Source organism: Carassius auratus, unplaced genomic scaffold (genome assembly GCF_003368295.1).
Source record: "Carassius auratus strain Wakin unplaced genomic scaffold, ASM336829v1 scaf_tig00014423, whole genome shotgun sequence".
Taxonomy (NCBI): Eukaryota; Metazoa; Chordata; class Actinopteri; order Cypriniformes; family Cyprinidae; genus Carassius; species Carassius auratus.
Genome location: NW_020524496.1, coordinates 20,001 through 34,633, shown reverse-complemented (window position 1 = coordinate 34,633; position 14,633 = coordinate 20,001). Strand labels below are relative to the sequence as shown.

Here is a 14,633-nt window from a genome sequence, read left to right as displayed (position 1 = left end):
GGAGGAGGGACCATCTCAGGGCAAAGAAATTCAGTATGTGCTGGACTTGAGAAACAAAACTCCACACGTTGGGGCGGCTGTCAGTGGAGAATTTGTTACAAGCCTGGGACCGTCAGAGCAGATATATAACAGGGGAACTAGATTACGCAAATTTGCACCGGGAAAGAAAGTAATTGTATTACTCCCAACGTCGAGCTCTAAATTAATGGCTAAGTGGCAGGGACCGTTTGAGGTCGCATGACAAGTCGGAGATCTCGATTATGATGTAATGCGGTCCGATAGGAATGGGGCCGTCAAATCTATCACCTCAACCTCTAAAAAAATGGAATGATGCGGAATCAGTGATGTTGGCAATGGTGATTGGTGGGGAGTATGATCTCGGACCTGAGGTGAATGTCAAACCACAATCCCTCGCCCTGGCCCCAGGGGGAGATCACCTCTCGCCGTCCCAACTCACTGATTTAACAAAATTACAGGCAGAGTTTGCCTACGTCTTCTCGCCCCTACCGGGCCGTACGAACCTGGTTCAGCACCATATCGAGACCGAGCCAGGCGTGGTAGTTCGCAGCCAGCCGTATCGCTTACCTGAGCACAAGAAAAAAGTAGTTCAGGCTGAATTAGGTGCTATGCTTGACATGGGGGTAATAGAAGAATCCAATAGTAACTGGACGAGCCCGATAGTTTTATTTCCGAAAACGGACGGCTCAGTCCGGTTCTGTGTGGATTACCGCAGGGTGAATGCTGTGTCGAAATTTGACGCGTATCCAATGCCGCGGGTTGACAAGTTGCTTGATTGGCTAGGCACGGCTCGTTTTTATTAGACATTGGACTTAACAAAGGGTTATTGGAAGATCTCCTTGTCTCCATTATCCAAAGAAAAGTTGGTGGTTGGGGGGGAGGGGCGTGGTTTAGCGAAGTCTGCAGCAGGAGAGAGAATCAGGAGACGAGCGGTAAGTGAGTGGTTTGGGCACCAACTACCAACACCTGTTTCTTGTTTCAGTAATTGGCGCAAAGTTGTTTAATACACTTAGCCAAAATCTCATGATATAAACGATTAAGCACTTATGCACAGCAGGATATTTAAAACGTACAAAAGTATTTTGGCTATATGGCAAAAAACCTACTTCTCCAGTCTTCAAGCACACACAAAACAATAGCCTTAACAGTGTTTGAGTAAATAAAATGCGGTACTATTCAAACAGTTATTTGTTTACCCTTGCTTTGCGGATAAGCGGAGATCTGTTTCCTCCAGCTGTGCGCACGGCGTCAATCTGAGTGGAGGCGCGTGAAGTGATGGGGTTTCGCGAGAGCTTGAGGATCCAAGTGGAATTACGAAGTTTTACAAGTTCTTTTAAATACTTATCATTGGTTAAATATTTCTAAAACCCTGTGATTTAAAATAATAATAACGAATTATAATAGAGATGTTAATTTTTGATAATTTTCACGGCACATATCTTGCTATTCTCTGTCTGCCATACGGAAACGCCGCCCCTGGAGGAGGGGGATCCGCCAAAAATCGGATTTCGGAGGTGCCAGATCCGGATCCGCCTTGTTCCGGCACAAATTAAGCCCTGGGCTGCGTTCAGCCCCGACAAAACGTTGCACAACGTTTTTTAAACAGAAACGGTGATGCGTTGAACACACTGTTCTGATGACGCAAGTGTTGCAACTATGACAGCTGAGAAGGCCATTATTTGTGTTCTTTGTGAAGAATTTTCGGAGCCATCTATTTAGCCTCACATACTGACTTTATTTGTAGTTCAAACGGTTTTAATACCCTGTATTTTCTTTCTCATTTGTAGGAAAAGCACTTAATTACCATTGTTTATTTCTATACCAAATGTCATACACTTGCAATGAAGCTAAAAATATAAACAACTACATCATTTTGTTGATATCATATATTTTTACAATAAAACTTACGACAAACATGTCCTCTAACATCCTCAGTTGTTGGATAAACCCAGCTGCAACGAACACATTTTTACATTATTTTCCTTGAAGACATTGTGCGAGTTCACTTTAATACCGCATGCTTTATATACATGTTGCTGCTGATTGGACTGAAGTTCTGACACACCCACCAAACAAGAGGAAACGCATCTCAAACCCCGTTGCACACCGGTGCACGCCGTTTCCAGGAAACATGACGTTCAACACGGAAAACCGTAGCAAACGTTGCGCACCGTTTTGATCTTGAACATGCCCCTGGTCTAGACAAACTTTCACAAAACAACTGATCTTTGTTCATTCTTTGTTCATAATACTCAAGCTTGTGATATAATATATATTGAAACAACGTACTCGTTATTTTATAAGCTATCAGATTTTAGACATTAAATGTTATCTTTTTGAGATATGGACGTTATTGAATACTGTCATCCTGTTCTGAAATAAATTCAATATTGAGAAATGAATCCGCTCTATACAGCAGATGGCCAATAGTATGTTCCTGCACAACCGGAGGCTGCAGATTCAGGACCGCAGATCTGGACCGCAGTTCTAGGACCCTAGTTTTTCCTGACAGCGCCATCTACCGTACTGGCCAATATAGCGATGGCTGCAGTTTCAGGAACGCAGTTCTAGTATCGTTGGTTTAGTTTGCAGTCACGTTACTTTGTATATAGCATCAAAATATTAATCTCAGTAGCATGTTTTTAAATGTGATTTTTGATTTAAAATGCAGCAGAGTTTAATTACTAAGTGAGCTTTGAGTCACAATTTTTAAATTTAAACATGAATTTACACAAGATATAAATGAAATATCAATTTTGTAAAATTGATGTATCAATTTTAAAACAATTGTAAAAAATTAAGAACCTTAAAAGTTTTAGTGTCTTGAATTATACAGTATATTGATTAACCTCCTTAAGGTGAATTAGCTCATTATCAGGTAAGTTAAAGTTGGAATCAGCGTATGGAGTCACTAAATTACTGCCAATATTTTAAAAGTTGTTGAGAGGCAAGACAAGACACAAGAATGATTCAAGAATGTTTATTTATATACATATATACACACAAAGTACAGACCAAAAGTTTGGACACACCTTTTTATTCAAAGAGTTTTCTTTATTTTCATGACTCTGACAATTGTCGAGTCACACTGAAGGCATCAAGAGCTATTTGAGCAAGAAGGAGAGTGATGGGGTGCTGCGCCAGATGACCTGGCCTCCACAGTCACCGGACCTGAACCCAATCCAGATGGTTTAGGGGTGAGCTGGACCGCAGACAGAAGGCAAAAGGGCCAACAAGTGCTAAGCATCTCTCGGGGAACTCCTTCAAGACTGTTGAAGACCATTTCAGGTGACTACCTCTTGAAGCTCATCAAGAGAATACCAAGAGTGTGCAAAGCAGTAATCAAAGCTAAAGAAGAACCTACAATATGACATATTTTCAGTTGTTTCACACTTTTTTGTTATGCATATAATTCCATATATAATTCCACATGTGTTAATTCATAGTTTTGATGCCTTCAGTGTGAATCTACAATTTTCATAGTCATGAAAATAAAGAAAACTCTTTGAATGAGAACAAAACTTTTGGTCTGTACTGTATATATATATATATATATATATATATATATATATATATATATATATATATATATGTCATATTTGCGACAACATCACAACAGCACCAAAGTGAACCCCTTTTCCATCAGTTGCTGCATGAATAGAATGGCTGTAGGCTTCAACTCTAGAGAAAGAGAGAGCGAGAGACAGAGAGATAAATAAGAAACATTTGTTTAACATATTCTACTGGAATATATATATATGAAAAGTGAAAGTCCTTGCAGCATGTGGTGCATCTCTTCAATTCGGGCAGGGATTTCCCTTTTTGATTGTTATATCTATCTTGAAAAAGAGAGAGTATACTTTTTAGAATATTTTGAGATCATGAATATATCCCTAGTGCCTTTTTTAATCATCTGTCCTACAATGAGCCTAATCGAATCCATAAAATCACTTCATATTGGCCATGCAGAACATGACAGAAACTAACACATGATAGCAATGTATAACTGTATGTGGAGTAGACCTGCAGATTAGGCCAAATTGTAACAAGCTATTAAAATTGCCAAATGCCTCATTTATCATTGCAACACAATGCCAAAACAACAGGCTAACACATACTGCAACTAGGCAGTCAGTGAAGTTTAATTATGAAATATATTTTATACATAAATATGGTAAAACAATGACTATTGAGCCAGTATTCACACTAATACATTAAGCTGCAGGTAAATCTTACAAACCTTACGTCAACCATGCTCTTGTCATCTGATAAGTTTAATTAATGTGCAGGCTAGATTCACTTATACTACTTCGTCATTAAAACACAACAAGGATTTATGAAATCATAGCCACGAATTAACGTCGTAGTAATTTATAAAACTAGGTCACAAATTATTAATTTGGTGGGAATTAATTATTAATTCATAGGTAGCAGTTCTCACTATGTAAATTTTGCACCGTTTAAACGTTATAAAATAAAACTTAATTAAATATCGCTACTCACCGTCTGACTGCTGTCCACGTCGTCCATCTTTAATTAGTGTTGATCCAGTACAGCAGGTGGCGCTGTCAGAAAAAAAACTACTAGGGTCCTAAAGCTGCGGTCCCAGAATTGCGGTCCTGAAACTGCAGCCTCCGGTTGTGCAGTAATACCCTTCTCCAGATGGCACTCATTTCACACGGAAACAACAACCATATTTTCAACCAGTGCAGCTTTTAGACTCACCTGCATGAACTCACAAACAAATGATATGTATCGTTTTCCTTGAGTTTTTAACTCACTTTTGAACTTATAAATTTGTGAGACAAAAAAGCGCGCCTTTTTTATTCCTCACAGAATAAAAAGGGGGCGCGCGGCGGAACTCCGCCCCAACGGTCTTTTTGAACTCAATTAAAAAGATAATAAATATAAACAACAAAGCATTTTAATATTAACCATGAAAAAAAAATACTTTAAACACTTACTAATAAAACACCTTGGAGATATTTTCTAAAATATTTTTGTCAAATAGGCCTAGGTTATGAAAATTAACCATGGTTTTACTACAAATAAAACCAAAAAACCATGGTTACTATAGTTAAACCATGGTAACCACAAATTAACCATGGTTTTGCTAAATTAACCATAGTTTTACCATGGTATTTGTAGTAAATCTGTGGTTATGCAAATGGTAGTCAACACGCCAAAAAACCATGGGTTACTACAGTTTTACTATAATAAAACCATGGTTATTTTTCGTAAGGGATATCCACGAAAATGAAAAATGATAAATATTTACGTACATACGTACATATGGGGAGAAGAAGATATAATTAATAAACAATAGGCTACCCAAGATGTATAGTCTAGTTATATCTTTATGATATAATTTCCCATGTTAGTAGCAATTGATTCATATATGGTATTATAAGCAATATAGGCTAGTATATTATAGCCTATAAGGTTTGTATATATGCTAGTTTTTATATATTCAACTTTATTAAACAGGCTATGTACAAAAAATACGTGCACATTTTATGCTACTTTTCTAAATACATATCTATCTTTTATATTTCGTTATAAAATAAACATGCACTGACGTGTTTTTAGAATAAATATAGGATACTACATCAGATATCTATGGCCTGAAGTATGGTATTATATGTCGAAAAATCTGTTTGGCCTACACGTAGATTAATGTATATATTAGACTACATTTACGAATTGCTTCACAGCAATTATGATATAGCAATTATGATTATAATATAGCTATGTAAAACTTTTATATGGATACGTTTTATAAACAATATTATATTTCCATACAATAAACTAAACCGTCTGATGCTTTCTGTGGTTGTTGAACGATCTGCGGTCTCATCCTCTTCAGCTGTTGCTAGGAGAAACGCTCGTCTGCTCCGATTGGCCCGCTTCCTCCCCCCTCCAGCCAATCAGCGTAGGATCCGATAAACGTTCCTGGCGTTATGTCTGCATCCTCGCTCCGTCTGTTGTAAGGATGTGATGATGTATTTGAGTTTAACACATAGGTAAGCAGCTAAGCGTTTACCGTGCTCTTCGGTTGTTTTCGGTGAGATCTCGTGCGTGATGCGGTGGCTGAAGCTGGCGGACATGGCGGACGGAGAGAGACGGTCGGTGCAGAATCCGAAGAAATGAGCGAATCAGAACGCACAGAGACTTCATTACAGGCCGTTCGCTACATATAATAATAATAACACGGTCGGTGCATTTATATCATCGATGCAACTGTGTGATTATTATTACCGCGGGTGCATAAAGCATCACTAAACTGAAGCTTAACACTGGAATGCATGAAGCTGTGTCTAATGCATCCGCTTGGGCCTGTTTAATCGTTTTCATAGACGGAAACATTTGTTGCTTTAATGTTCGAAGTTTGATTGCATGCACTGGTTTAATGCAGAATGCAAGTCTAATAACAGCTTTCACATATTACACATATAACACGTAATGTGTCGCATCAAATGTTTTAAAAGCCTATTTGCGTTGATAAGATCGTAGCTGAGGATAAAATGATGTTAATTAATTTGTCTTTGTTGTCGTTTGTAGATGATCCTGACAGCATATATGGACACCTGTGTCCTTCACCAGGTAAAGGAACTAACAACAAGCCTAACACGCGTGTTAGATATTCACATGTTTGTGTTCTTATTACAAGTCCTGGTATAATGTCAGAAAGCAATTGCTAAGTAATTTAGTTTTGCACAACTATTTTCTTTGACTCTTGTAATTGAACATGTTTTTCACTGTACACTAAACTACCGTGTAATTTTAGTGTCATTGAGATACTGTTATTGTTTTTATGAATATTTGGAATTCATTTTTTCTCTTTATATTTTCCGTTTTCATTTCAATTTTAGTCAAAGTTGGAGTAATGTAGTTTGTAACAATTTCAATAATATCCTATTTATTTATGCATTAGTTATGCATCAGCTAACACTAATAACACATTGTTATTTATTCATCTTTAATGTTAGCTAATAAAAATGCAACTGTTTTCATTGTACAATTTAGATTTTATTAATGCATTAGTAAATGTTAAAATGAACATGCTTTAGAATTATTTTCATCGTTAGTTTGTTGACGTTGTGGTTGTATGTAGTAAATGTTAACAAATGGAATCTTATTTAAAGTATTACCATGTTATTGTGTTTTTTGTCCATTTTTAATGTTTATAGTTTTTTTATTCGTTATTTTGCATCAATTTAATCTATTATGAAAATGAGAAATATGACAAATGTTGCCTATAGATTAAGAATGATAAAGAAAAAATGTTTTTTAAATATTTTATTTCAGTTAACCATTATTTTGGTTTAGTTTAGTTTTCTATAATAACTGTATTACACAATTATTTGTAACTGAAATCATGATATTTAATATATTATATTATATTATATTATATTATATTATATTATATTATATTATATTATATTATATTATATTATATTATATTATATTATATTATATTAAACATTTTAGAACCTATTTTACCTCTGTAATGTTATTATTATTATCTTTTAATTAGTATATTAAAGTCCACATGAAATCAATATGGAATTTTTTGGCTTTTAGTATATGTTAGCCATAAGCTAGTTTGCTCCAAAACAATGACAAAATTAGTATTTAAAGATACAAACATTCAAAATGTACAGTCTCTCACTTTCTTCAATATGGATCAACTATTTTGATGACATCATCCTGCACAGCTTCTCTTCAAACTTTCTGTCCAATCAGATGCTCTCTATAATACGAAGCGTCCCGCTCCCTACACTATATATAGATGCAGCTTCACATCTGAAATGGGTCACTTGTTCACAGAATTAGTATTTTCTGTACGAAAAAGCTATGTCCCACATGGTGATATAAATTAAAAGGGGGCGGGACATATCAAGCAGTGAATCTTAAGTTGGCGTTTTCTGGTCTGCTCTGCTCCTGAAAGGCTCAAGCGGTGTGGCCATAGCAGCAGTTCTGGAGGAAGAGGAGCAGCGAGTGTTTCGGTGGCGCCACGCCCTGCTGCAGGGCATGGAGTACCACAGTTCAGGGACAGTGCCTCTCCTGGGAAGCCCTCGCTACTGTCCTGGCACCAACAGCGCTAGCGGCTACCTCTGTCAGACCGGACACTGCTGTCAGGAGACGGGCTGCTGCACCTACTACTACGAGCTGTGGTGTGAGTCCAGCAGTTCCCTCTGCAGCACACTACGAGTCTGAAGTAGCAATAGACAACAATACATTGTGTGGGTCACAATTATAGGTTTTGTATGTCGAAATCATTAAGATATTAAGTAAAGATCATGTTCCATGAAGATATTTTGTAAATTTCCCACCGTAAATATATCAAAACGTAATTTCGGACTAGTAATATGCATTGCTAAGAACTTAGTTTGAACAACTTTAAAGATGATTTTCTCAACATTTCGATTTTTTTGCTCCTTCGGATTCCAGATGTTTTTTTAAATAGTTGTTTCTCAGACAAATATTGACCTTCGAACAAACCACACATCAATAGAGAGATCATTTATTCAGCTTCAGATGATGCATAAATTTCAATTTCACGTATACACGATCTTATAACTAATATTACTTATAATTTTACTCACATGACATTTACTCACCCTCGTTCCAATCCTGTTTGACTTACTTTCTTCTTTTGAACTTTCCATCTTTGGGTGATAAGTTCATTTAGGATAAGGTAAAAATTCTGACTAATAGATATTATTATTATTATTAAATGATACTTAAATAATATAAAATTATACAGTAAATCAACAAGTTTTCTAAAAAGTTAAGTCGAAATATGCAAATTATGCATTATTTAATTGAATATACACTAGTTTGTATATCATAATAAATCTGAATATTGGATAAAACCAGGATCAAAATTCTTGTTTGATTTTGTTGACATCTTAGAGTTAAAGGTTTTTATAGAGGGGATTATAGATTTCTCTTTTTATCATTCCATAAATAAAAAAATTCAGAAAAAATATATTTTCATCATGTTTTAGTAATAATATGTCATATAAATCAGTGTGAATGGTGGATTAACAAACCCATCAGTAAAAACCTTCAGAAGTTTATTAGGAATAATACTGTAAAACTTTGTGTATGTAAATGATGCTGAAGTGGAGAAAAAAACTTTTTGATAAAATCGCACTTAACAATATGGGTTGTAATTGAAATCTATGCATAGATAAAGTCCAATAATAAATGACATATGAACAAACCCCTCAGTAAAAACCTTCAGAATATAGAGAGGAATAAAACTCTAAGTTTTGGTGTATGTAAGTGCTTCAGAAGAGGAGAAAAAACTCTTTAAAGAAATGTATTGGAATTTAAATCCACAGATGAGAATAGATAAAGTGTGATAAAATAAACACTTAGATGTATATTTAGGATGTTTTCTTTCTACTAAAAAAGATGTCATGCTATAGAAGCAAAATTGACCAAAATCCTAAAACTTTACTGAATGTGAATTGATCGACTGTCGTAGACCCGCCTACTCACCTGTCAATCACCCATTGTGCTCAACTGTTGGCTTAAGAGAAACCATCCGATTAACTCAACTTCATTTATAAAGAACTTTCAAATGAAAATCAAAATTACAAACGTTTTTAGTTTTATCAAACCGTTTGGATAAGTAAAGCCAAAAATACACTGTAGTCTACAGTAAACCTGCTTGAAATGTCAGAGAATACCTTCGGTTAGTGTGGCGACAACATGCAATGACCAAGATCAAGCAAATCCTTTAAAACCGCTTGACTAAATGAATGCATTCTGCATTGATGTTTGTGTGTTCCAGGGTTCTGGCTGCTGTGGAGCGTGCTCATCTTGTTCAGCTGCTGTTGTGCGTATCGTCACCGTCAGGCGAAGCAGCGCGTTCAACAGCAGCAGAGACAGAGAGAGATCAACCTCATGGCTTACCACGGAGCCTGCAGTTACCCGTCCTCCATGTTTGACCTCAGTAAGAACACTTTTCACTCACACTAACGTAATCACACTTACTAGAAAGCTCTTATTTGGTCAAATTTGCTGGCATGTCATGATATAGTAATTACTGATAAAATTCTTCAATTAAAAATCTAGTGAATGGTTTTATCTGTATTTGGAAAATCTCATACATATGTGAACTAGAGCACAAAAACTCAAGTCGCTTAAGTGTATTTTTAGCCAAGAAAACATTGTATGGGTCAAAATTATACATTTCTCTTTTATGGCAAAAATCATTAGGATATTAAAGACCAGTAAAGTAAAGATCATGTTCCATGAAGATATTTTGTAAATTGCCCACTGTAAATATATCAAAACTTAATTTTTTGCAATTAGCAATATGCATTGCTAACTTAATTTGGACAACTTTAAAGGCAATTATCTCACTATTTAGATTTTTCTTTCACCTTCATATTCCAGATTTTCAAATAGTTGTATCTCGGCCAAATATTGTCAATAAACCATACGGCAATGGAAAGCTTGTTTATTCAATTTAAACAATCTCACATTTTTTTTTTGGTTCAGGGTCATGTATTTAAAACATGACTTGTTGAGTACTACTTACTTTATCTTCAGTTTTTTCATGCTTTTCATCCACCTTGCTGGGTATTCAATACACAGTCATAGCAACCTGCAAATCATACGAAAAATTATTAGGTGCATGTAAAGAAACACACACACAAAATAGAGAGTCAAAAATTATGACTCTCAGAAAACTTTTGGGATTTTTTTTTTTTCTTCATTTCATTTGTAGAGAAAACAGCAATTGACATACATATACATATAGAAATATAGTAGAATACAATAGCTGTGCTCAGATAGTAAAAATAAAAAGCTTTTAAGGTCTTATTTACAGTACTTGAATTATTTTAGGAGAAACTTTTATCTGAAGCGATTTGCAATTGAGGTACATCACAAGCAATAAATTATTCAAAAATTATTCATTAAACATTCAAGTACATAATACCACGTTTAGCATGAACTACATATAAAGAAATGAGTAACCAAGATTCTTTTCTGAAGTGCACAAGAGAAAAATAAATAATATAAATGATTTAAGAAACAGAAGCTAGTTATATAAAACAAGTACCTTGGTTTTTACTAGGGATGCACTGATACCGATACTTTTATTTTTGGTACTTGCCGATACCGAGTACCAATACCGGTATTTTTATTGCATTTGTCAATTTTTCAAATATTGGGTAGAGAAACCAAAAGAGTATGTATAATGTTAGCTGGTTAACTTCTGTATTAAGTAGACACAGTCTACTCTATGGTTCATCACCTGTAATTTAATAGCATTAGAGCTACTCCATTGCAGCGACTTATTACTGTAATGACGCGCTGTAATAATGAAGGGAACCACTTGTTATAAATCTGTGACATTTTTCACAAATAGAAGTCGCTTTTTTTTTTTCTTGCTGCGATTTATATTCCAAAAGCCACTCATATAATGCAGAAACTCTCAAGCAAGCAAAACAAGTGCAATGCGTGCATGTATTTGTACTGTTGCAGAATGAGAGGGACAGTAGTAACGTATTGCCGAGCTCATTACACACAAGCTGCCAGATTGCATTAATACTGAATGTTTATTGCATAGATATCCTACAAAGACTACTTCAATCTCTAATAACTCCATTCTGCTGTCTGTTGTTCTGTTGTCTGTGTTTCTTTCTCTGAATATGGCACTTATCATATCCTGTGTGGTGTCGGCGTTTTGGTATCGGTGCATCCCTAGTTTTTACGGAATACTTTTGTACATACCATCAAATTAAAACGTAAATTTGGGTATCAAATAATTACATCCTAAAAAATAATCAAAAGCCTTCATTAATCAATTTTAATGTTATTTAAAATGTTACATTTAAATAAATTTAAGCTAATTTTTAGTTAGCAGAATTGGTCTGAATTGTTTGAGAAATGCTAATTGAATCAGACTATTCAAGTACTGTCTTGCATTCTGTAATTCACAATTTAGAGACTAAATGAAAACAAACACGAACTTACGTTAATCTTGAGTTCTCATTGGCAGGTTTCCTCGCCTCACTCAAACTGCCGTCCTATGAGGAAGTAGCAGCCCAACCTAGCACCCCGCCCCCTCCCTACAGCTCCGTTGCCTACCCACGAGGCTCCGCCCACCCCGGCCCCAGTCACATGCTGTCATCACAGAGCTCTGACAACTACACCAGCTGCTCCTGCGACTCCTGCTGTCCGTCATCACCCTGTAGCTCCTCCCCTTCTTCGGCCCAACTCACCGATGAAACTGATACTAGCCACGCCTCCACGCCCTCTCTCAGTGAGCCTGGCCACACCCACTCAGCGGTCATGCACACTGAGTGTGTCCCAATACTGCCAATCAACGAAGGCGGCCAATCGCCAACACAAAGCACAGACGAAGTCATGGAGGCGGAGCTTCCAAGCTCCACCCCTCTGGATTGCAATGGGAGCAACAAACCAGTAAAAAGCATTACTAGTAGCACAGATAACATTACTGAAAAAGTAGATGCATCTCAAAATATTAGTACTAACAATATCTGCGATGCAACCAGCGTTAATAACATTAACAGTCCAAATTCAACGAATATCACCAGCCTTTGTCATCCGACTCCACCATCCTCCCCATCACCTCTCCAGCTCTTCTCCATGTCTGACCCGCTTGGTGTTTGCCCCAAGCAGCAGAATAATGCAGCTCAGAGGGAGGAGCCTGCACAGGCCCCGCCCCCTCAGTCTCCACCCAGACCCGCTCTCTTTTCTCCCAGCATCGAACCGGAGCGCCGCGATTCGGCCGTAAGCGATCTGGACGTAGACCAAACGCACTTCCAGCAGCGACGACTGACCGGTGACTCTGGCATTGAGGTCTGCCGCTGTCGCGTAGAACGTGAAGAGGAGGATGATGATGAAGAAGAAGGAAAAGAAGAAGGAGGAGGACACTTACCAGCAGAGTCGGCCAATGGAACGGAAGACGCTCTTCATGATAGTCCTGACTGTTCGGCCAGAGCCATACCGGATGGGGGCGGGAAAAAGGCGTGGCCTGTTTCATATGTGGCTCCGCCCTCTGACACAGTCGTCATCGCAATGGAAACTGACTGAGAGTGATGTTAATAGTACGCAACTCTTGTTCGGAGAGAAACCCTTTTTTTTTAAGTTTTAGAAAAAAGTATCTTCAACTAACCAAGGCTGCATTTATTTGATCAAAAATACAGTTAAAATGTGAAATATTATTACAATTTAAAACAGCTGTTTCTATGTGAATAAAGTATTTTTACTGTATGTTTAATCAAATAAATGCAGCCTTGGTGAGCAGAAGAGACTCTTTCAGAAACTGTGGCACTGACACACCAGATCACAAAACCAGGCCAAACCTTTGATCTGACCAGTCATGAGGACATTAAAATAGAAAGAAAAATATTTTTTCCATTAAAAAAAACAAAACATTTTTATTTATTTTTGCATTGGAATGTAGAAGAATTTGATTTGGGGAAAACAAATCTACATTTTAATATGTAATGCATCATTTTTGTTAGATTTTTGGCCATTCCTAGTGAAAGGTTTTTGGTTGTGATGTGAACTCTAGGGTAAAGTGAATTGAAGATACAGACACGTGCAAACACACGTAAACATGGACGATGTTCTGCCTGGATGAACAGAACGAACCCTAAAAACTTTCTTACTCTCTCTCTCTGACGGTCCGGCTGCTTCTTTTGCTCATTAGTTTTACACAAACACCAACAGTTGTGAAAACCAACACCCTTCCCATGGAATTCTGGGTAATGCAGAAGATGAAAAGCGAGTGTAAACACAGAAAGCAGTTCCTCCACACCAGCTCGGCCGAACAGATGCACTGGAGAAGAATGGAGATGCACCTCAGGACTTCTGCGGTTCAACCTTCGTTTACATCTCCACGTCAGACGCTGATACACCATCGTTCATTTACAACATGCAGGCGGGTGAATCTCATCAGATAGGTCAAAGTTATAATATAAATATAAATTATATTAGAATAAAATGATATAGGAATTTATTTTGGGATGTGGTGATGTGGATGTGTCTTGGTGAGATTCACTCTGTCTGAAGACTGACAGCGAGCAGCTGTTGAAACAGTCACACACATACACATACACATATATATATAGTTATATATGAAAATAGATCTAATTCTACAACTCTAGTAGCTTCAGATGAATATATAAGCTGTGTGTGGATATGAAATTATCTATATTTTGTAAGCATGCTGTTAGGAGTGTTTGTCAGAGGCCTTCAGTGTTTCCACCATCTCTGTTACCACGATGACCCCCTGGAGTGTGTGTGTGTGTGTGTGTGTGTGTGTGTGTGTGATGCCGATGTGAAGCTGTAATTCTGACTTTAAAGACAACGCTTTACTCCAACGACACCATCAGCCGCCCGTCCTGTAATCTCTGTTTGCACAGTCAGCGCTCTCTCTCTCTGTGTGTGTGTGTGTGTGTGTGTTTTACGAGTCACCGGTGCTTTAATGAGAACTGATGAATTGTGATTGAATAAATTAAATAGAATTGATCACTCTGTTTTATTTAATCCATTCAGATAACGGTGAGCACACGCTGTGTTGATTTAATTTAATTTGACGAAGACAAGAAATGGTT

The 14,633-nt window shown here is 36.9% G+C and overlaps 1 protein-coding gene across 2 annotated transcripts; it reads left to right on the top strand.

Moving 5' to 3' along the window:
• The first annotated feature begins 5,934 nt into the window (after positions 1 to 5,934).
• LOC113074380 (uncharacterized) lies at positions 5,935 to 14,550 on the top strand. 2 transcript variants are annotated; one of them, XM_026247216.1, is made up of 5 exons: positions 5,935 to 6,041; positions 6,580 to 6,621; positions 7,970 to 8,197; positions 9,827 to 9,988; positions 12,047 to 14,550. In XM_026247216.1, the coding sequence occupies exons 3-5, from the start codon at positions 8,053 to 8,055 to the stop codon at positions 13,102 to 13,104; spliced, it is 1,365 nt and encodes a 454-aa protein (XP_026103001.1). In that variant the 5' UTR covers positions 5,935 to 6,041; positions 6,580 to 6,621; positions 7,970 to 8,052; the 3' UTR covers positions 13,105 to 14,550. The 2 variants fall into 2 exon arrangements, with proteins under 2 accessions (XP_026103001.1, XP_026103000.1); XM_026247215.1 differs by having other exon boundaries at positions 5,935 to 6,231.
• The last annotated feature ends 83 nt before the right edge of the window (positions 14,551 to 14,633 follow it).

Bases quoted from the DNA above. Each gene is read 5' to 3' on its own strand.
- LOC113074380 (XM_026247216.1), top strand. From the start codon at position 8,053: ATGGAGTACCACAGTTCAGGGACAGTGCCTCTCCTGGGAAGCCCTCGC. The intron at 8,198-9,826 runs GTGAGTCCAGCA...TGTGTGTTCCAG, and splicing joins CTACTACTACGAGCTGTGGT to GGTTCTGGCTGCTGTGGAGC. The intron at 9,989-12,046 runs GTAAGAACACTT...TCTCATTGGCAG, and splicing joins GTCCTCCATGTTTGACCTCA to GTTTCCTCGCCTCACTCAAA.